Below are 24,108 nucleotides of genomic sequence, written 5' to 3' on the forward strand. Positions count from 1 at the left end.
TTTTTTCTTCTTCCTCACTGTCAGTTTTAACAGCAAACAGGAAAGTTGTATTTATGACTAACTTTGTAATCCTACTCATTCGCAGATTAAAACGTGAAATAGTCTCTGAAGCTACTATCCTAACAGATTCACTGTAGCTGGACACACCTCTCTCATGCCCTAATACCAACAATCCCAAATTACTTACCCACTCATTGTAAGCAACTTCACACCTCAATCAAGGTTTCATTTGCAATAATGTAGAGGGACCGCCGTTTAGGGTAGGGAAAGTTAGTTTTGTGCAATATTCTGAGCACAAGTTACAGCCAGGTACAGGCCGGATTGCAGTGAGTTACACATACCAATAGTTGCGAAGTAGAATAGAGGCCACAGGGCCATCAAATTGCTGAAGAAGTATACGTAGTGGTTTTGAATGTCGCAAATCACAGGCAGAAGGGGTCCATTGGCCAACCTAGCATGTTATGAGTATATGGCACGAATTGGTGCATATAGCAAAACAGAGGTGCACATGAGTGGGTTTCTAATGAGATTCATTCAAGTGTGGTAGCTCTCCTGGACGACGGAGCATGTCACACCACCAGCTACATGCAGCAGCAGATGGGGTGCCAGTGTTCCAGTCCACGGCAGGTCGCTGGTTCAACCCTCTGAGGCCAACGCGGGGTCCGTAACCAGCCAGCGGCGGGCCACTCCACGGCTCGCTACCACAGCCAGACGTCCTGGCTTCCAACACTTGCTGGAGGCATTCTGAGACAAGGGCCGCAGATTTGAACTCTGGATCGCAGGCGCCTGTTGTCACCGCGATCTTAGCCACACCGGTGAGAAGCACGCAGCTGGCCGCCTGCGGCTCACACTGAGTTACGCTGAGTCGGCAGGGTCGCAGACCGCTGAGTCAACTGCCAGCATCCTGACAATGACGCAACTCTGCTGCCATACACGGACCACACACAGCAGTGCATGCATGGGTCACTGAGGCAGCCATTCCATGCCAAGCCATTTCGCAGTCAGCGAAGTGGTGTCCTCAGCAATGCAGGACCCAGTGACGCAGATCGAGAGGAATGGAGGCACTGTAGTTGGAAACAATAAATGACTTGGAAAGCTCAGATGAGTCTTAATATGGTGCCTTCTACCTCTTCCCGCTACATTTGGTGTTGCTCTTACATTCGGTAGCAGAAGTTGCCACAACATTTTGTGTCAGAACAGCGGACGTCGTCTGTCCAGTACGACGTTCGTGCCCACCTCCCGCATTACATTCACAAGATGTGGTGAGTTTTGACCAGTTTTCTTTTTTGAGTATTGGACATTTTCTTGCCTTTTTTTTTTGAGTATGGCTCATGGCAGGCCATTTTAGATGTTTTGCATAGGCATTTTTCTTTTTTTTTTTTTTTTTTTGTCGGAATAAGTGTTAGTGCATTTGGGGCAGTAGGATTCATTATTTTTTTCGTGGCATTTAATTACTTTTGTATTGGTTTGAGTATGATGTTATCAAGTATGATGATACTGAGGTGTAGGGAGTCGGTTTATTATTGTATTTAAATGTTTCGTTTCGAGAATAACTGGGTTGAAAGCAACACAATGGCAGAGTCAGGGATGCGAGGTGTGTCAGAACCAGAAGCAGTACAGATTTTGTTGGAAAAAGTAGCACAATTGACAGCAGATGGTACGCAGTTGAGAAATGAATTAACATCTGGAAGTGAGCGGGAAACTGCATCTGATCAGTCGTTGTGGCCTAAGGTGCAGGAGATTGATCCGACTGACGCGAGTTTGATTATTCCATTTTCTGGCAAGGCATCTGAGGATGTGCGTTCATTTGTGGAGGACTTGGAGACTTCAGCGGTGATGAATGGTTGGTCTGATGGGCAGTTGTTACAAGTAGCCATGATTAGATTAACAGGTGAAGCAAAAATATATGTAAGCTGTTCTGAGGCCTTACGGAAGGCAGGACAGTTTAAGCAGTTAAAGGAAGGGCTTTTACAAAGGTACATAAAACAGAATAGAGCGCGGTACTTTAGAGAGAGAGGTTAAGTACAATGTCAAAGAGACAGAGGGAGACGATGGAGAAATTTGCGGACAGGATAAGGGAAATTAATGAGTATACTTACAAGTTGGGTCAGAGCGATTAAGTGAATAGTGTTATGTTGCAGGAGGCCAGGCAAAGGGCACTCGATGTATTTTTGAGAGGGTTTCCAGCGCATATGTCACGGAAAGTGCGTGAAGGGACTCCGAAAGATTTGTATTCGGCCATTCAGCTGGTAATTCAATGTGCAGAAATCAGACGTGTCAACAGGGGTACGCGAGAGGCAAACAGTGTTTACAGCGGGTGTGAAATGTTTTGAGTGTGGGACATGTTCAGGGGCAATGTACCCAGTCACCGAGGAATAAAGGCAGGGGTGGAAATTGGCAGGAGGGCGGATGGAGAAGTGGAGATAGGAGAGGAGGACAAGCATTAACGGCAGAGGGGGCTCAAGGCCCACCTAAAGGAGCTCCCATTTAATTTCAATGCTACGAATACATATGCAGAGGTGGAATGTTCAGTGGTAGTATCCATAGGAACCAAAAAGTTTTAAGATTTTGTTGGACACAGGGGCACAAGTGTCAGTGGCTACTAGGAATATAATGGGACAAAGGAAGCTAGACACACCACGTTATAGGTTGCGTGGAGTGGGGAATAAGGAGGTCATGCCTTTGGGCTCAGTAACAGAGGAAGTCCGATTTAATGCATGCATGGAGGTAGTAACATGCATAAGCGAGGGCTACGACATGATCCTAGAGTAGATTTTTTGCATCAACATCATGCCAAAATTGACCTTGGACAACAAACTGTGGAACTTGGTGGAATGTTCTTTCAGCTAAGGGAAACTGTTCTCAATGCAGAGCTGCCGCGAGAGGTGTTCAACGTAATGAAGAAACCAATTGAACCGCTTAAATTAGCGTTAAGGCTTAATTTGTATGTGTGTGTGTCTAGTGGCACCGGGAAGTCGCCTTGGGTAAGTGTGGAGTCAAATCTACCTGCGGGTACAGTATGTGTTATTGAACCAATGGAGGATAATGAAGTTTTGCGTCCATTGGGTTGTTTCGTGAAACGCAGTGTTGTACGAGTACAGGAGGGGAACGATGGGCAAGTAGTTCCTGTGAACGTGGATAATTTTAGAGCTGTAGATGCGAATTTGAGGAAACGAATTTTAGCACCAAATTTGGATGTGCCAGATGATGAAGACTGGTGTTCGAGAGGTAGGCGAAGCGATCAACCACTAACTGCCGATAGAACTGCATTGTGTGAAAGGAGGAGAAAGACCCATATGGAAGAATTATTGTGGGAATTTAAAGATTTGTTTTTTCCACAAGGGCCATTACCAGCAACTCCATTAGTTCAACATAGGATACCAATAGGGAATGAAGCACCTGTTTACCATAAACCATACAGAATACCGAGGTATTTGCAGCTGATTGTGGAGGATTTCATTGACCAGCAGCTTCCGGACAGTATTATAGAGCTTAGTAATAGTTGCTGGGGGAGCGGGCATTGTCGTTGCGCCCAAAAAAAAAAACTATGGATGGAACTAAGAAAAACAGGTTCTTTTGTGACTACCAACACCTCGATAATACGACAGTAATGGATGCATACTCCATTCCAAACATATCAGAGACTTTGTATCACTTAGGACAGTGCCAGTACTTTTCTACGGTGGATTTGACAAGTGGTTATCATCAGTTAGAGGTGGCTCCAGAGGATTGTCCAAAAACTGATTTCTCTACTCGTGGAGGCCATTACCAGTACATAAGAATGCCATTCGGTTTGAAATACACTCCAGCAACATTTCAGAGGTTACTAGACAGTGTCTTGAGGGGTTTGAAACCACGGCAGTGTCTGATTAGATTAATTAAGATTTACTTTCATTCCAATTGATCTGTGGTGAGGAGGTCCTCCACGATGTGGAACATGTCAGAAAAACAATAATACATGACAAATATTTACAACTGAAACAAATAAGCTAATGTACCTTCCACAAGTGAAAGAATCATTTTACAAACACTAATGCACTGAATTTAAAATAATTTTTATTTATTTATAGGGTAATAAACATGTAATTGAACTACTGTAATCCTTATTTGCAATGAACACATTACTGCACTGAAATGGTACAGAAGTTAGATTGTACTCACACACACACACACACACACACACACACACACACACACACACACACACACACACACACTTATTTACAATGAACACATTACTTCACTGAAATTGTGCAGAAGTTATATCCACAAACACACAAATCAGTTGGTTCTACTGAGAAATTCATCAATGGAGTAGAAGGAGTTGGCCACCAATAAATCCTTTAGGCTTCTCTTAAACTAAATTTCATTGGTTAAGCTTTTTATGGCTGCTGAAAAGTTATTGAAAATGTGTGTTCCTGAATAATGCACACCTTTTTGTACAAGAGTAAGTGACTTTAAATCCTTGTGAAGATTATTCTTATTTCTAGTATTGATTCTATGAATTGAGCTGTTGGTTTGAAAAAGTGATATATTTTTAATGACAAATTTCATTAAGGTATAAATATATTGGGAAGCAGTAGTTAGTATCACTAGTTCCCTAAACAGGCTTCTGCAGGATGCTCTTGAGTTCACACCACATATAACTCTTACTGCACGTTTTTGTGCCTAGAAAACTTTGGCTTGGCTTGATGAATTACCCCAAAAAATAATCCCATATGACATTATGGAATGAAAGTAAGCATAACATGCCAGCTTTTTCATTTTTATATCCCATATGTCTGACACAGTTCGCATTGCAAATAGAGATTTGTTAAGACGCTTTAGCAGTTCTGTGGTGTGCTCCTCCCAGTTGAATTTACTATCAAGCTATAATCCCAAGAATTTGACACTGTCCACTTCTTTTATCTGCTTGTCACTGTATGTTAGGCATATACTCATGGGACACCCTTTGCAAGTTCTGAACTGCATGTAGTGTGCTTTTTCAAAGTTTAGTGACAAAGAATTAGCTAGGAACCAGTGATTAATGTCCACAAATATTTTACTAGCCGATCTTTCTAAAACTACACTTGATTTGCTATTTATCGCAATGTTTGTATCATCGGCAAAAAAACAAACTTGGCATCTGGTAATGTTACTGATGAAAGGTCATTGGTATACGCAAGAAAAAGTAAGGGCCCTAAAATTGAACCTTGTGGGACACCACATGTAATTAGTTCCCAGTTGGATGATGCCTGATAGCTTATTACATGTCTCTTTCCTAATAACACCCTTTGTTTCCTGCCAGAGATATAAGATCTGAACCATTTTGCAGCATTTCCTATTACACCATAATATTCTAATTTACTTAAAAGGATATTGTGATTTACACAGTCAAATGCCTTTGACAGACCACAAAATATACCAGTTGCCTGCAATTTTCTGACTAATGAATTAAGCACATTTTCACTGTAAGTGTAGATAGCCTTCTCAATATCAGAACACTTTAGAAATCCGAACTGTGACTTTAACAGTATGTTATTTGAAATAAGATGGTTATAAAGCCGATTATACATTTATCTATTTGGATGACATTATAGTGTTTTCCAATAGTATGGAGCAACATAGACAGCGGATAAGGGAAGTCTTTATGAGGTTAAGAGCAGCTCATTTGACATTGAGCCTGGAGCAGTGTCATTTTGCATTAGAAGAAGTAAAACGTTTGGGTCACATTATCAGTAAGGACGGAGTGCGAACAGATCCGAGGTTGGTACAGGCTGTAAGGGATTTTTGGGAACTGAAAACAGTTAAGGAAGGGCAGTCATTCATCAGAATTTGCAATTTATATCAAAAGTTCGTGAAGGGTTTTGCAGATTTAGCACAGTCGTTGACGCGATTGTTACAGAAATTTGAAATTTGAGTGGACAGAATAGTGTCAGAAAGCGTTTGACAAACTGAAAGAAGTGTTAACAACAAGTCCGGTTCTTGTGTTTCCAGATTTTGAAAAGGAGTTTATACTAGCATGCGATGCATTGAATCAAGCATTAGGGTGTGTTCTTAGTCAGGAAACTGATGGGAAAGAACATCCTGTAGCCTATGTGTCTAGGCAGTTGAATGCAGCTGAGAGGAATTACTCAACAACTGAGTAATCTATGGAATCACATATTGTAAATGTTATTTATATGGGAGAAGATTTCGGGTTGTGACAGATCATGCTGCATTGAAGTGGTTGTTGGTGTTGAAGGACTCGTCCACTAGACTCACTAGATGTGCTGTGAGGCTTAGTGAATTTGACTACGAGGTGGTGCACAAGCCTGTGAAGAAGCACGGTAACGCGGATGCACGAAGTAGGAAGGCGGCAAAAGTAGAAGTCATAGGTTATGACCTAGCAGTATGGCAAGAATTACAGGACACGGACAACGATTGTAAATTGTATCGGACATAGCCACAATTTAATATGTACGATGGTCTTCTGTACAGGGAAACGAAATTAGGGCCAAGGGTAGTAGTGCCAGCGAAGTTGAGGGATGAGGTTTTAAAGGAAGCACATGATCACGTGTTATCTGGTCATGGAGGGTGTAGCGTGATGAATAGGATAGTGGCGGAGAGGTATTGGTGGAGAGGTAGGAAAGTACATGTGGATCAGTATGTCAAGAATTGTATACCATGTGTGCAGAGAGCAGATTTGAGCTGGAAACACATACAGCTACAATGATTGCCGGAAGTGACAGGTCCATTATCTATGCTGGGGATCGATGAATTAGGACCTTTCAGGTGAACACAATCGGGAAACAGATTAATTCTGACAATAATAGACCATTTTTCAAGGTATGTGGAGATGGTGGCTATGCCAAATCAACAGGGAGCAATGGTCGCGCAAGCATTAGTAAACAACTGGATTTTGAAGTTTGGTGTACCAGAGACAATAATTACTGACCAAGGGACCAACTTCATGTTGGATTTAATGAAGGAACTGTGTAAATTGTTGAACGTAAAGAAGCTGAGCACATTGCATCCATAGGCCAATGGAAGGACAGAACGGGTACACAAAACAATCGGGACGATGCTGAGTTTTTATGTGGATTCTCATCACCATCAGTGGGACGAGTATTTGAAGCATATTGTGTGTGCATACAATGCAAAAGTCCATACAAATACCGGTTTGTCTCCATATGAGGTAGTGTATGAGTTTAAAATGCTGTCACCATTTGATTTAGTGAAGCTACAGAAAGGAAGGACCGGTGAATCTGTACGTCAATTTGCAAGGACAATTCGGGATGTTTGGAAACGGGTACAAAAGACAAATATGCAGGCTTGGGAAAGGCAGGAAGACGCAGTAAAGCAGAAAGGAAGTTTACCGCAGTATAGAGTGGGGCAATGGGTAATGCTGTCCAGCCCCTATACGCAAAAAGGGAAAACAAAGAAGTTCCTCACGAGGTACCATGGGACATACCAAGTTGTTGAAACCACATCCCCCATTAATGTTAAGCTTCAGCTGCCAACTAGAACAACAATAGTACACAGTGGGCGGTTACAGCCATTTAAGGGTTGCCTGGATGTGATTCCAGGAGTGGCACAGGAAGGAAAGAAGAAGAAAGAGAGAGTAAAGAGAGGTGCTAAGCACAGAGAAAACCAGGAAGACACAGTACAGCATGAAGTACCGTATGCTTTTCGATCCAGAAAGTAGTAGAGTATTTGTAGTTTTTTTGTTTTCATGTCACGTATCATTGGGTTTGCGTGGAGTAATTAGGCATTGTAGTTTCATATGTTGTACGTATTTTCGAATATAGCCTGCTGTGGACAACAGATCTTTTGGAGAGGGAGGAAGGGTGATGGTGATCCCTGTCCACAGGTCACCGAAAGGGGAAGCATTGGTAGTGAGTGATTCATCTCTTCATCATTGGGGTGGATGCCTTACAAGTGCAGCACCTGGATGGGGGTGCGCTGTACTTAAGGCAGGAAGATGTGGTGGTATCGAGTCACCAGTGGGCATTAAGGTTGGTATGGAACGTATGGGAAAAGCAGAATGAAGTAAGGAGGCTTGAGAAAGTGTTCGAAGAGCTTAGGCAATGTGCAGAGGGCAAGGGAATGCTGAAGGAAGCTGCAGGGGAGTATAAGAAATTGCATGTGGCTTATAAGACACTATGGAAGCAGGGAGGATGGATGGAGGAAGCGGTGCCACAGGTAAGACAGAAACGAGGATGGCTGAATGCAGAGGGAAAAATTTTAAAGACAGTTTTTGGAACTGCAGATGAAAGCGATATAAAAGAACTGAACAACAAGGTGGAAGCAGTGAGGCAACGCACAGAGGAGAGTAAGCTCAACGAAGCTTGGCATGCAACACAGATAGGGACATTGGAAGGGGAAGTCCTTAATTACACATGGTTGCTCCGTGCATTAGCAGGGCAGGTAGCGGTATACGCTAAGGCATCGGAAGATGTAATACATTGTAACCTGGGAACCCTACAGGGGCATCTAGAATTACTAAATAGCAGGGTGGTATTAACCAGACTTTTGCAAGGAGTAGCTGACATTGTGTGAGATGTGCAGGGAGTAATAACGAATCTGCAAGAAGCACCGCATCACGCACTGCAAGGCCAGATATGTACCGATTGGTTACCGCCGGACCAATATTTACGCAGGTTGTGCAAGGCGCAGAAGGAACTACCTTCAGGGTTATATTTAATAATGGAGCCCAGTGAGCAAAATTTGCTGTTTTTCTACAATGTCGCAACAGTAAGGGAAACAACTGACCGCGCACGAGTGTATATTATGGTCCAATTCCCAGTTATGGGGAAGAATGCGAGGTTTCAAGTGTTACACAGACCTCCCACATCCAGTGAAGTGGGGAGTGTTGAGCAAGTTTGTGGAAGTGAAAACTGAAGAGGCATTGCTGATCTCGGCAACTAGAAACTAGTACACCGAGATGGCAAAGGAGGAATTACGAAGCTGCCATAGAGAGAAGGTAATGGTATGCCCAGCCAGGGTGGCAAGTAACAATCCAGACACATGCACGGTGCAGTTATTTCTAGCGGTGGGAGGGAGGGAGACCCCTTGTAACTCAGTGTCTTGTGCTTGTTGGTGTGGTAAAAATGAACTGTGTTGTATCCATAACACAAAAAAATCATGCTTTGGACGAAACTGCGAGACCAAGACTGCATATTTCCTAGAACACACTGAAGTTTATTATAATGTTTCATTGCTAAGTTTTGACACATTACTCAGTCACGCGCAACCAAAAAATTTTCACCTCTTCCGAAAGCTAAAGGCAAATCTTTGGGGACTTCTTTCTTAGAGTGGACAATAGACTGAAAGATACTGTAATGTACTGTAAGTTCGAGGATCTCTTGTCGACCCCTATTCAAAGTCTGGGAATTCTGACATTGCCCTCACAGTATATATTTTCTTTAATAACATTTGTTGTTAGCAATATTAGCTTATTTCCAAGAGTTAGCAGCTTTCACTCAGTTAATACTAGGCAGAAATCAAATCTGCATGTGGAATGCACTTCCTTGACTCTTATGCAGAAAGGAGTGCAGTATTCTGCTGCATCCATTTTCAATAAGCTACCACAAGAACTCAAAAATCTTAGCAGTAGCCCAAACTCTTTTAAGTCTAAACTGAAGAGTTTCCTCATGGCTCACTCCTTCTATGCTGTCAAGGAGCTCCTGGAAGAGCTAAAAAATTAAGCAAATTCCAGTGTTACATTGTTGATTTTCTTTATTTAAACTTGCGACTTGTCACCTGAATATGTTTCTTATATTTCATTTTATCTGTTTCTACTATCGTGTTATAATTTCATGTATTGACTCGTTCCACGACCATGGAGACTTCTCCTTAATTTGGTCCCACGGAACAATAAATAAATAAATACATCAGTAGTTGAGGGAACTAGCCAGAATATTTTACATTGTGGGTGTATCTATAAAATACTTCAACAATGAACAAAAATAGCATAGAATGTTAGCCATTACTTTGAATTTTACTGCATCTCTTCATGCAAATATTTTATTAGCCATTACTTTGAATTTTACTCTATCCTTTGTGGAAATATTTATCCTATTTTTCTGAAAATAAATATGACAAAATAACGGGAGGTAAATTTTTAAACCATCAAGGTCCAATGTAAAAAGCACCAAACTTACATTATTTATACAACTAATAACTGGGCTTAATTTTCCAAACCTGCATACTATCACATTCTTCAACAAACTGACGGATCTTGTCTGTAAATTCTTCTTCAAAATCATGTGTCTTCCATAAACTTAGTCCATAATTATATACATCAAAGGTCTGAGCAGAATTTCCATGCTGATATTTATTTATAACTGTTGTTGTCCTTGGATGATAACGAGTTCGCAAGAAGTCTGACCATACATTGACTTCATTATCAAGATCATAAATCTTCAAAGCTGGGAAAAAAGTAACTAGTGCAGCATTCTTCACATTTATTACTGAATTCATAGGAAGAAAGAAATGTCTGAATAAAACAACAGTAAAAATAAATTAAATATATAAGATACTTTAAGTATTTTAACCAATGGAAAATAAAAATTTATCAAGCGACTTTCATAAGGTGAAATGATTTATTATTATTTATGGTACATTAGGTGATATTGAAACTTTGCCTGTATGATTGCTGAATCCTATTATCATTGTAACACTGAACCTGGAGTTTGTCAATCTGAATTCTGGAGTTAGAAGAAATTTTTATAACTTGAATGTGGTCAGTAAGCACAGAAGAGGCAGTGATGTACTATTTCTAATTGTCACATTTTATGGTGATGTTCTGTATTGAGTCAATATCTCTTTACTTTGTCTCATGCAATGTTGGCATTTTACATTCTTTATTGTGGTACATTTCTTGTGTAAGAACATAAAATAGGTTGTCAGCTAGGAGTTATTCAAAAGAAGTAGGCTATGTGTTGGCACCGGATTCCGTGACTGATCTTCCTTCATTTCAAACCACTACCAGTAGCAGTAGTAGTAGTAGTAGTTTTACTGATCAGTAGGTCTCTTTTACAAGGATATTGAACATGTCTTGGTATTATAATTTAAGAATGACAGAAATAAAGTGATTCACATATACAGACATTTACTTGTAGGTCTATTATGACAAGAATTGGACAGGTAGTTGGTCATGACCTTACGGTAGGAACCATCCTGGCATTTGCCTGAAATAATCTGGGGAAACCACAGATAACCCAAATCATGATGGCTGGATAAAGATTGGAGCGCATATCCTTCTGAAAACAAGGACATACTGTTTAAAACAGTGCTACCTCATTCAGTTTATCCCTAGTGTACAATACTGTTTTACAAATAAGTTATTTAATCATGTAAAAGGCTAATGCTCAACTGTTCATTCATTTCTTATTCCCAGTCATTGCATACACTACACACTCTCTACACACATTGTTTCATAACATTACATGCAGTACTAGCTCATGTCAGAACCCTTTTGTGTACCACAACTTACCATCTTATCTTAGAAGAAAGATTAAGGAAAGGCAAACCTACGTTTCTAGCATTTGTAGACTTAGAGAAAGCTTTTGACAATGTTGACTGGAATACTCTCTTTCAAATTCTAAAGGTGGCAGGGGTAAAATACAGGGAGCAAAAGGCTATTTACAATTTGTACAGAAACCAGATGGCAGTTATAAGAGTCGAGGGGCATGAGAGGGAAGCAGCGGTTGGGAAGGGAGTGAGACAGGGTTGTAGCCTCTCCCCAATGTTATTCAATCTGTATATTGAGCAAGCAGTAAAGGAAACAAAAGAAAAATTTGGAGTAGGTATTAAAATCCATGGAGAAGAAATAAAAACTTTGAGGTTCGCCGATGACATTGTAATTCTGTCAGAGACAGCAAAGGACTTGGAAGAGCAGTTGAACGGAATGGATGGTGTCTTGAAGGGAGGATATAAGATGAACATCAACAAAAGCAAAACGAGGATAATGGAATGTAGTTGAATTAAGTCGGGTGATGCTGAGGGTATTAGATTAGGAAATGAGACACTTAAAGTAGTAAAGGAGTTTTGCTATTTGGGGAGCAAAATAACTGATGATGGTCGAAGTAGAGAGGATATAAAATGTAAACTGGCAATGGCAAGGAAAGCGTTTCTGAAGAAGAGAAATTTGTTAACATCGAGTATAGATTTAAGTGTCAGGAAGTCATTTCTGAAAGTATTTGTATGGAGTGTAGCCATGTATGGAAGTGAAACATGGACGGTAAATAGTTTGGACAAGAAGAGAATAGAAGCTTTTGAAATGTGGTGCTACAGAAGAATGCTGAAGATTAGATGGGTAGATCACATAACTAATGAGGAAGTATTGAATAGGATTGGGGAGAAGAGAAGTTTGTGGCACAACTTGACCAGAAGAAGGGATCGGTTGGTAGGACATGTTCTGAGGCATCAAGGGATCACCAATTTAGTATTGGAAGGCAGCGTGGAGGGTAAAAATCGTAGGGGGAGACCAAGAGATGAATACACTAAGCAGATTCAGAAGGATGTAGGTTGCAGTAGGTACTGGGAGATGAAGAAGCTTGCACAGGATAGAGTAGCATGGAGAGCTGCATCAAACCAGTCTCAGGACTGAAGACAACAACAACAACTTACCATTTGCCAGCCTGAAAAACCGAGTCAGCATCCCTCTATAACAAGTGAGATGCTGAGCTTATAAAAGAGATAAGGTGTTAGTATTACACATTGAACAGTATGTTTTTCCAGAAAAGAAAGAAAGACGGAAACAATATATAATGCGGAAGTGTTACATGGAATAGTAGATGTTTTATTATCATTATTATTGATTTGTGTTGCATTTCTTACCAAACTGCTACTCTATGTCATCTTGGTAATCATTCAATGTGCAGGATATATTGCTTAGCAGGTACTTTTAACTGATTTTTTAAATAAGTATGTTTTAGCAATTTCTTTAATCTCCTCTGGCAATTTATTGTACAGTTTTATTCCCTTGTAGAAAATGTTGCTTTGGGTTTTAAGTTTATTCTCTCTTGGTAAATATAAGTTCAGTCTAGATCTTGTTCAATGGTCATGGACAGGGCTGTTTGCGCATTAACCATCAATGTTATTTTTTATGTACAACTGAATTGGTAAATACACTCACATGGTGTAATTAAAATCCCCAGTGTTTCAAACAGATCTTGACAGTGAGGTTGACTACTATTTTTGGTTATTATTCTTATGACCCTTTTCTGCAATCTGAAAATTGTGTTCATATTTTGTGTAATTGTTTCCAGCAAAAAAATGCCATAGCTAGGAAATGGGTGTATATATGAATAGTCTGTAACTAAAAGACAGTGGCTGTCATACACTAATGATAAGACTCTAAAATCCTGCATTTGTTACACAGTCTATAGAGGTGCCATCTACATTCAACAGTGTCATTTTCCCTCTTCAAAACGAAATTTATGGCTTTAGTTTCTTTATGTTCAATGTCATTTTATTGTTTATGGATCAAGTGTAAACTTCTCAGACTGTTTCATTTGCTTTCTTCACAAGGAGTTCTCTTGTTTTCTCAGTGCCTACAATATTGCTGTCATCAGCAAAGAGAATTTTTTCCCCATGACTAATCCTACTTGGAAAGTCAATGATGTATGGGATGTTTATAAATGAATATCGGGGTTTTAACGCTTTATAATATTTATTACATTAAATTTGCAGTTATAAATGATATATCAAATGAAAGAGCAACTCAAACAGTTTTACCAAGAACCTTATAAATGTTCAATGTGAGCACCATTTGTCACACAACACACATCAAGCCTATAGCCGAGTTCTTCCCAAACGACAATGACAGGGCTTGCTTTGCATGGCCTCCATGTTCACCCAACCTAACGCCATGCCGATTTTTTCCTTTGGGGCTTCATAAAGGATCGTGTGTATGAGCCTCCGCTACCAGCAGACCTCCTTGAATTAAGAAACCGGATTGAAGCAGCTGTTGCTACAATCACTGAAGACACACTTATCAACGTTTGGGAAGAACTTGGCTATAGACTCGATGTGTGCCGTGTGACAAATAGTGCTCACATTGAACATTTATAAGGCTCTTGGTAAAACTGTTTGAGTTGCTCTTTCATTCGACATATCATTTATAATTGTAAGTTTAATATAATAAATATTATAAAGCATTAAAACCCAGCTATTCATTTATAAACACCCTGTACTCTGATCAGCCGACATTATTTGTTTTAGCAATTTCTTTAATCTCCTCTGGCAATTTATTGCACAGTTTTATTTCTTGTAGAAAATGTTGTTTTGAGTTTCAAGTTTATTCTCTCTTGGTAAATATAAGCCTAATAGCTGGTATGTCCACCTTTGGCATGGATAAAAATGGTGATGCATCATCACATGGAAGCAATAAGGCCTTGGTAGGTTGCTGGAGGAAGCTGGCACCACACTGACTCACACAAGTCACCTAAAACCTAAACTCCACCACACAGGCCATGAAAGCCCAATGGTACTGACTGGCAGCCGTGTCATCCTCAGCCCACAGGCGTCACTGGATGTGAATATGGTGGGGCTTGTGGTCAACACACCACTCCCCCAGCCGTATGTCAGTTCACGAGACCAGCATTGTGAAGAAAGTATTGGGATTCATCAGTCCATACAACACTCTGCCACTGCACAAGTGTTCAGTGCTGATGGCCACATGTTCATTTCAATCGTAGTTGCCAATGTTGTGGTGTTAACATTGGCACATGCATGGGTCATTGGCTGTGGAGGCCCATTGTTAGGAAAGTTCAGTGCACTACGTGTTCAGACACTCTTGTACTCTGCCCAGTATTAAAGTCTGATATTTGTTCTGCCACAGTTTGCCACCCATCCTGTTTTACCAGTCCGCCCAGCCTATGGTGTACAACATCTGTAATGATGGCTGACTGCCCAACCACACAACATCTGAACACAGTCTCACCTTGGTTTCACCATGTGTTGAAGACACCAACCACAGCACTGCTTGAACACCGGACAAGTCACTCAGTTTCTGAAATGTTCATGCCAAGCCTCTGGGCCATCACAATCTGCCCTCAGTCAAGCTAAGAAAGATCGCGTGCCTTCCCCATTCTGTACACGGACAGCACGCTCACTGATACTACATCCACCGTGCGTGTGTCTGACTAGCAGTCATTCCTCACCAGGTGAAACTGCTATTGCCTAGATGGGTTTATATCCATAGTAGGTCATAATGTTCTGGCTGATCAGTGTATATTAGGAACAGTATTGGTCCTAATATGCTATGCTGAGGAACTCCTATATTAATGTGTTTTGGTTCTGATACAGGGTTTACTAAAAATTTAGATTTATTTGAGGTATGTGTTATCACTACTCTTTGTACCCCTATTGAAAATATTAGGGAAGGATAGATTTCTACTCTGCTTTATGGTGGGTAGCAATCTATCCTTTTCTTAATATGATGATATTTCAACCTGGAGTTTCCATTACTTGACTTTGTACCATGTCTGTTAGCTATGATCAGAAACAGTCATTAGCTACTCTTCTTATTTCTAATGCTTCTAGCTTATTTATGTAGTAGTATCCTACAGTCAGCTGTATCAAAGGCCTTAGAAAGATCTAAAAATATGCCTGTGATGCACTCATCTTGGCCAAGACCATCAAAGGTATGGCTTTTAAGAATTCTACTACAGCTGATTCTGTACTTTACTAATTTTGGACACCAAACTGTGATTCACTTAAAATGTTGTATTTATTCAAGTAATTCATTAATCTGTCATAATTAATTCTACTATTTTTGTGAATAGTGACAGCAGGGAAATGGGCTGGTAATTTTCTATGTCATCTGCATTGCCTTCTTTAGCAGAGATGCAACTCTTTCCTGTTTTAAAAACTTTGGAAATTTCCCTGGTGCAAAGGATTCATTTATTATGTGCTTTAAGGAAACCTGTATCCTTTGTATGCATTGTTTCCAACACAGTATGGCTGTCTAGGAACACAAGCCTCGTAAGGTCACCCTGCATCAATCCGAGCTGGGCATATGGAGTGCTAGCTACATCTCATCTACATGCCATGCAACATTGATTGTGGGTTTGATGCCCACCACACATTGCCCACCTTACATGAGACATTTTTCTGTAGTAAACTATTGGAAATTTATAAAGGACTCAAGTGCCTTCTAGCTGTCTGTGACTTGGGCTACCCACTTACCTCCACGAGCGAAACTTAACAACCCCTGCACTTGCAATACATGGAATAATATTTTGGGTTTCACCACTTGCACCTAAAACAAACTTTTCACTGCAGGAGAGGCTATGCGAATAGTCATTCTGACACACTTCAAACCATATTCAGAAAGCTTAAAACACTAATAGTATAATGATTAGCCAAAACATTTTGGCCACTGCCCAGCATGACATTGGATGTCGTCTGGTGGCATCACAAGCACGTGATGCACTAACAATAGTATTTAAGCAGAGCAGACAATGATGGAAGTTCACCCAAGAAAGACACGGGCTGCAAATGGGGAAATCCGTAGAGATAAGTGATTTTGACAAAGGACAAAGGAGTATCTCGAAAACGGCAAAACTTGTAGAATGTTCACATGTTACTATTGTGAGCATCTACAGAAAGAGGTAGGAGGGTAGTGAAACTACCAATAGGTGATAAATGGTTGGATGTTCACAACTCTTCAAAGAATGTGGGGTTCAGAGTCTTGTCTGCTCCATAAAGTAGGATAGATGATGATCTGTGGCATCTCTGCCAAAAGAGCACAATGCTGGTGCATGTGCAATTGTTCCAGAGCACAATGATCATCATACATTGTCGAACATGGAGCTCCGCAGCAAACCACCCCTACATGTTCATATATGGACCCAAAGACATTGTCAATTATGACTGCAGTGTGCAAGGGATAATCAGGATTCAATCGTCGATCAATGGAAATGTGTTGGCTCTTCATGCGAATAACATTTTTGCTACACTAAGTTGACAGTTGTCTCCACAAATGCCGTCATCCAAGTGAACAGTAGCTCAAAACATGCTGCATGCCATGGCCACAGGCTGGTGGGAACAGTATTATGCCATGGGAGACATTCTCCTGCACTTGCATGGGAACTGTGGTAGCAATCAAAGACACGCTGATAGCTGCAGACCCCATCATCCCATAATGGTTGAAGTCTTCCCTAACAGTGACATCATCTTTTAGCAGTATAACTGTCCATGTCCCAGAGTCAGAACAGTGCTCTGGTGGTGTGAGGAGCATTATAGTGAACTCACATTGATGTCTGAGTGACCAAATTCTCTTAATGTAATTCATAAAGAACCCATCTAGGTCATTATCAGGTGTCATTACCACATATGCAAATCAGCAGCCCATTATTTACACGAATCACATGACCTGTGCATAGACATCTAATGCCACATACATCCAAAAACCTACCAATAAACTGTCGAATCCCTGATACACAGAATCAGTGATATATTTCATTCTGGAGACAGACAAATAAGCCATTAGGCAGGTAGTCATAATGTTTTGGCTCATCAGTGTACCTTCACTATACAGAATGCCTGAGGAAAAAAGCAAAACACCCAGAAGACATGGTCAGACACAAATGTAGCTTCATAAATGTACACAACATCAGTGAGCATGTAAATGTTTAGTATTGTCATCACATTGTGTTCAGCAATGAATTGTGGTTCTACATTGGCTATGATGACCACAGTCGGCAAGTATGCAGTGACCTGGGGAGAGGTCCCATCCTCTCAATGTTTTGGAGAGCACAGTTGCATTACCCCAGGTGCTATGGTGTGGGGAATCATTGTGTATGTCTTTTTAGGTCTGTGATTGAGGGAACTCTGGCAGCACAACAATATGTCACAGACATCTTGCATCCTCACATGTTACCTCTTATGTGTCATGGTAGCCTTTTTCAACAGGACAGTGCTCGGCCACACTAGGCACATATCTCTACGAACTGTCTGAGTGATATTGAGGTACTCCCGTGCCCAAAAAGATCCACAGATCTGTCCCTGATAGAACATGTGTGAGATTGGCTCAGATTTTAACTTCGACCCACTGCCAGTATCCAGGATATCAAGGGCAAATTACAACAGTTACAGGCTTGCTTGACTCAGAAGAGAATAAAATGCTTTATGACACCCTTTCCAACCAGATCAGTGCATGCATCTAGATCACTGGAGGGGGTGGGGGGGGGGGGGGTACAATGGCATACCAATAAGTGGGCTTGTACTGCCAAGTTCATTGTAAATGTGTATGTGTATATATTTTGTAATCAGTGAAATAACATCACATACCTTCAAAATCCATGAAGTTTTATTTTGCTTCCTCTTTCCCTTCTGGGTGCTTTACTTTCTTTGTCAGGCAGTGCGTATATATGTGTGTTTTATATATCAGGGCTCACCCTACATATTTTCAGACATGTTGACTTTCATAGTTAAATACCTGAAATAGCACAGCACTCAATACTCAGTGAATAAAAAGAATAAACACACAAAGGCATGTGAGCCATATTGGTATTAAACTTGACACCAGCAGCCAGGCTGGAAGTTAGAAGACAAAAATAAATTTGAAGTAGAATTTAAATTATTTCTACTCAAACAACTGTTTTACTCAGTAAGTGGCTATTTGGCCAGTAACATTTTTCTGATAATGTTTATATTAAGGCAAAACTTAAATTTTTCATTATGGTTACATATCTACAAAGGACAGCTGTTGCCTGATGTAAAGCCTTTATTGACTCACTGCTGTGTGTAAAAGGATTCGCTGATTGGGGAAGACAAAAGTAAAAACCTATGAAAAACTGACTATGACTTTATATAAACAGCTAAATCTCATTATATGTGACAGTTATATTCTGCTGAATTGCAGCACATACCAAATTCATGTTAATCAAGAGTCATTTTATATTTAAAATGAGGGGATTAGATTCTCTTTTATTCACACACTAAGTTTAAAAAAGAAGAGTTTCTTAGTAGTTCTACTAAAAATAACCATTATCATTTATACAAAAGTCATTTTAGTGCCAAATTAATGCATTCAAAAATACAATACTCGAACATACATTAATACATTAAAACTGTTTTCATAAAGTCCATCTACAACCTAAATAGCTTCTGGATCAACTACACTGGAAGAATTTGATGGTGCTATAGTCAGTTTCTATAATGGATTTTCTTACATACATATCTTCATCGCTCAGATACACATAATGAGAGTTTACGAGGTCACAGACATTCTCTGTATTGACAGCTGTGAAATACAATCTGCCGTGCCAGGTTTGAAATTTTTCTCACAGCAACACTGATATCACAGATCACTTCATCTTCTAGCACTGACACAGCACACTTCATCTTCTAGCACTGACACAGCACTGAATTGCAGTTTCCTCCACACACCACCTACACAATCAGGAGTGATATCACCCATGAATCTCTAATAAAGTCAATTGTCCTTAATATTAAAGTGTCACCAGAAAATCATGAAGGTAAGTCTATCATCTGAATGACATCCTTATATGAGACTTGAGAAAGTTTTATGCAGACAGTATGCCTTGAATGTAGAAATAACTACTTGATCCATGGGTCGCAGGGTACATGCAGTATTGAGTGGCAGAAACAGGACTTCAGTGTCTTGATCTGACTCAGTAATGGGCAGTGAGTGGCTGGGAACATTGTCAAAGAGGAGAAGAATTTTGAAAGGGATTTTTTTTTCTTTCTCACAGTGGGTTTTTAGTTCTCTATTCAGTTCATTAACAAAATAGTCACTGAAAATAGCAGAAGTCTTTTACTCCATTTCACAACCCATCAGCACCATGGGACTTTGAGAGTGGTAGATTATAAGGGGTTTTAATCTGCAATCCCTTGCACCATTTCCTCCTAAAAGGACAGTGCATTGGTAATTGGAAGCGTTATATCCAGGTGCTGTTTTTTCCTTAATAGAATGAATGTGTGTGGCTAGGCATTCATTTCCAAATAAGCCCACTTCATAGTACAGCCTTTTTCTGCCATAATTTCCTTAAAGCACTTTTTAAAATCCTCGGATCCAACTTCATCAGCTGCAGCTGCCTTTCTTGTCTTTTTAATGTTGTGATCTGCTGAGAAATGTGCTGTATGTTCCTCTCCTCTTGTTAAATCTGCATACAAGCTCTTGGCTTTAGCCTGAATAGAAGCTCCAGTGAGAGGCATATGCTGCTGGTTGTGGTGCTCAGTCCAATAACCCAGCATTTTTTCCATTATTTCCATCACCTCTGAGTGAGATTAGAGCACTCTAGGCATACTTAATTTAGTTGAAGATCAAACAGTTTTTTGAACTGATTCTATATTGTCATGAATAATCCCCACAGTGGTTTCATTAAGTCCCAAAGCACTCTAAATGTCAACAATATTCTCACTTTTCTCTTAGAGATCCGAAACTTCTAACTTTATTTCTAATGAATGTGATATTTGTACATGCTTCTTTCCCTCCAAAGGCACACTTCCTTTCCTTATATTCAACATTTTTGTTCAGATCCTGTCAAGCGCAACTTCACACCTCTACTGATCTGAACTGATGATTCATGTCTTGACAAACATGACAGAAGATGCATTAGTGCTTCCACATACTGGAAACAACTGCCAGCACTAGACTTAAAACTAAAACAGTGTATAAGCAAAAACATGGATAACGAACAAGCATATAATGGTGTCTACCTGTATACACATAAATTTTATTGAGAGGATATGTGATTTTATTTCAGTGATTACAAAATCTATGCAAATTTATAATGAACTTGACAGTCTGAGCCCACTTATCAGCATGACATTGCACCTCCTCTGGCCTGAATGTATGAACTGATTCAGTTAGGATTGTATGGCTTCATATATTTTATGTTTATATTGAACAATGGAAACTCCAGGTTGGAATACAGCACCTCTGTTGACATTAAACCCACCAACCACCAACAGTATCTGCATTTTGACATCTGTCATCCTCTTCTCACCAAAAAATCCCTCACATACAGCATGGCCACCCAAGAACAGCATATCTGCAGTGACAAGAAATCCCTTACCCAGTATGCACAGTGTCTCTCCATGGCTTTCATATACAGGCACTGTCCCCAAACCTAGTCCCAAACAGATTTCCTGTGCTGTTTCCATTCACACTCCCAATCCTCCCACCACCCTAAAGAACCAGCCATAAAAGCATAAAAGGATGCCCACTCTGTCACCCAGTACCACCTCAGACTGGTTAAAACTGAACCACATCCTTCGCCAGGGCTTTGATTACTTATCATCATGCCCCAAAATGAGGGACATCCTATCTCAAATCCTCCACACCCCTCCGACAGTGGTGTTCTGTTGCCCACCCAACCGCTGCGGCACCCTTGTCCATCCTATGCCAGTCCAAACCCCAACCCATTGTCACAACAATAATATCCCTGTGGAAGACCCAGGTGCCACAACTGACTAATCCGCCTACACAGCACTTCCTACTCCACTCCTGTCAGAGGTTTATCCTGCCCAATCAGGGACCAGGCCACGTGTGAAAGCAGCCATGTCATTTACCAGCTCTGTTGAAATCACTGCAGAGCTTTTTACATTGTCCATCAGGATGAATGCCCACCGTCAAATTGTGGCCAAGAACAAACTAGACCACCTTGTGGTACAACATGCATCTGGACAATAACATGCTTGATTGCAATGGCTGCTTCACCACCCGAGCCATCTGGATAATTTCCTCCACCACCAGCTTTTCTGAACTGTGCAGATGGAAGTTATCCTTACAAAAAATTCTCTGCTCCCGTAATTATCTTGGGCTCAAACTACAGTAACATTCCATCCCCACACCCTCTACCCAACAGTTTCCATCTTCTCTTTCCCATCATTTCCTTCCCATCCCCATCTCCCACCCTCATTGTTCGCTGCCCTCTGTGAACGCACTCACCCATCTCTCCCTGCTCCTCTCCTTTTTCACTCCATTTTCCCCACCTCCCTGCCCCCCAACATCCTGACTGTTGGCATTCTAGTCCCTGCACACTACACTGACACTGCTTCTCTCTCCCCCAACTGTACACTGCTATCCCTTCTCCTGCCAGATGACTACTTACATTCTATGTGATAGCTGCAGTCTGGTCCGAGCTGTCAGAGTTGGCGGTCGTGTGTGTGAGATATGCTTGCTTGTGTGAATGAAAGGTAGGTGTTTCTTTATCTGATGAAGGCTGAGGCCAAAAGCTTATGTGTAAGTGTCTTTTAATTGTGTCACCTTTATGTATATATTTATATGTTTACCTCCTTGTAATGATTTCACATAAAATTTACATATACATTTGGACGACATCTGTATAATATGTATTGTCTATGGATGAATCGATAAACAAATAAAATAAAATAAATATTCTGTCACTGAGGTCCCATCTGCATTTTTATTACTTTGGTATTAAACAAGGATTACATCTTTCTCTTCCATTGATATTTTCTCTTTCTTAATACACTTTTGTCATCACTAAATGTTGTCACTTTCTGTCTGGTCCATACTATGACTGCTTTATGGATTCTTTGCTTAGGAATTAATCTAAGTAAAACTTTTTCTGTAGAGTTATTTTTTTTCTTTTTTTTTTGTTTGAAACTTTCACATGCTGTTTCTATAATGAATGGTCTTCTTTATTTCTCTAATACAAGTTGCCATGAATTCGTTTCCCTGTGAGTCTTAATATCTGTTTTGTTAACCTGGCTTCATTCAGTTAGAAATCAATTTTTACTTTGTGTGTTACCTTCTTTCCCATCTTCCATGCCTCCTGTATCTTCTTGTTTTGGTTTGGAGTATGTGTTGATACTTGGGTTCCTAATCTTCCATTTTTTATTATACTGTTCTTTTATTTTGTGCCTGATGTATGTCTCTCTGTCATATCTACATCACTTTCTTCAGCCTTTCTTCCATGACCTCTAACTTGCTGGCACTTTTAAATTCCTTAGTTTTTATATTTTATCTACTGTTGATTTCTTATCAATTTTCATCTGTGCTGGGCTGTGCAGTGCAAGGCGATTCTCGATAATCATTTTTTTTTAAAAACATCGCTATTTATCATCTTCTGCAACTGCCTCTAAAATATGGGTGTATCAACAGACAGGCTGAAACTAGAAGTGCACACATTGTTCTACTTCTTTATTTTGTTGCAGCACAGCCATACCGTAAGTGCAACCACAACGGAGGGGTATCAGTTGAGAGGCCAGACATATGCGTGGTTCCTGACGAGGGGCAGCAGCCTTTTCAGTAGTCGCAGGGGCAACAGTCTGGATGATTGACTGATCTGGCCTTGCAACACTAACCAAAACAGCCTTGCTGTGCTGGTACTGCGAATGGTTGAAAGCAAGGGGAAACTACAGCCGTAATTTTTCCCGAGGGCATGCAGCTTTACTGTATGGTTAATGATGATGGCGTCCTCTTGGGTAAAATATTCCGGAGGGGTTAATGATGATGACGTCCTCTTGGGTAAAATATTCCGGAGGTAAAATAGTCCTCCATTCGGATCTCCGGGTGGGGACTACTCAAGGGGACGTTGTTATCAGGAGAAAGAAAACTGGCGTTCTACGGATCAGAGCGTGGAATATCAGATCCCTTAATCGGGCAGGTAGGTTAGAAAATTTAAAAATGGAAATGGATAGGTTAAAGTTAGGTATAGTGGGAATTAGTGAAGTTCGGTGGCAGCAGGAACAAGATTTCTGGTCAGGCGAATATAGGGTTATAAATACAAAGTCAAATTGGGGTAATGCAGGATAGGTTTAATAATGAATAAAAAAATAGGAATGCGGGTAAGCTACTACAAACACCATAGTGAACGCATTATTGTGGTCAAGATAGACACGAAGCCCACGCATACTACAGTAGTACACGTTTATATGCCAACTAGCTCTGCAGATGATGAAAAAATTGAAGAAATGTATGACCAAATAAAAGAAATTATTCAGATAGTGAAGGGAGACAAAAATTTAATAGTCATGGGTGACTCGAATTCGGTAGTAGGAAAAGAGAGAGAAGGAAACGTAGTAGGTGAATATGGATTGGGGCTAAGAAATGAAAGAGGAAGCCGCCTGGTAGAATTTTGCACAGAGCTCAACTTAATCATAGCTAACACTTGGTTCAAGAATCATAAAAGAAGGTTG

General features: G+C 40.4%; 1 protein-coding gene across 2 annotated transcripts in view; it reads right to left on the bottom strand.

The window, feature by feature from the left end:
- The window catches only part of LOC126088508 (protein misato), an 85,662-nt gene that overhangs the window by 39,436 nt on the left and 22,118 nt on the right, over window positions 1-24,108 (bottom strand). For both annotated transcript variants that reach the window (XM_049906652.1, XM_049906653.1), the window contains exon 4: window positions 10,165-10,391. In XM_049906652.1, coding sequence (XP_049762609.1) covers window positions 10,165-10,391 — 227 coding nt within the window. The remainder of the gene's footprint in view (window positions 1-10,164; window positions 10,392-24,108) is intronic.

Source organism: Schistocerca cancellata, chromosome 6 (genome assembly GCF_023864275.1).
Source record: "Schistocerca cancellata isolate TAMUIC-IGC-003103 chromosome 6, iqSchCanc2.1, whole genome shotgun sequence".
Taxonomy (NCBI): domain Eukaryota; kingdom Metazoa; phylum Arthropoda; class Insecta; order Orthoptera; family Acrididae; genus Schistocerca; species Schistocerca cancellata.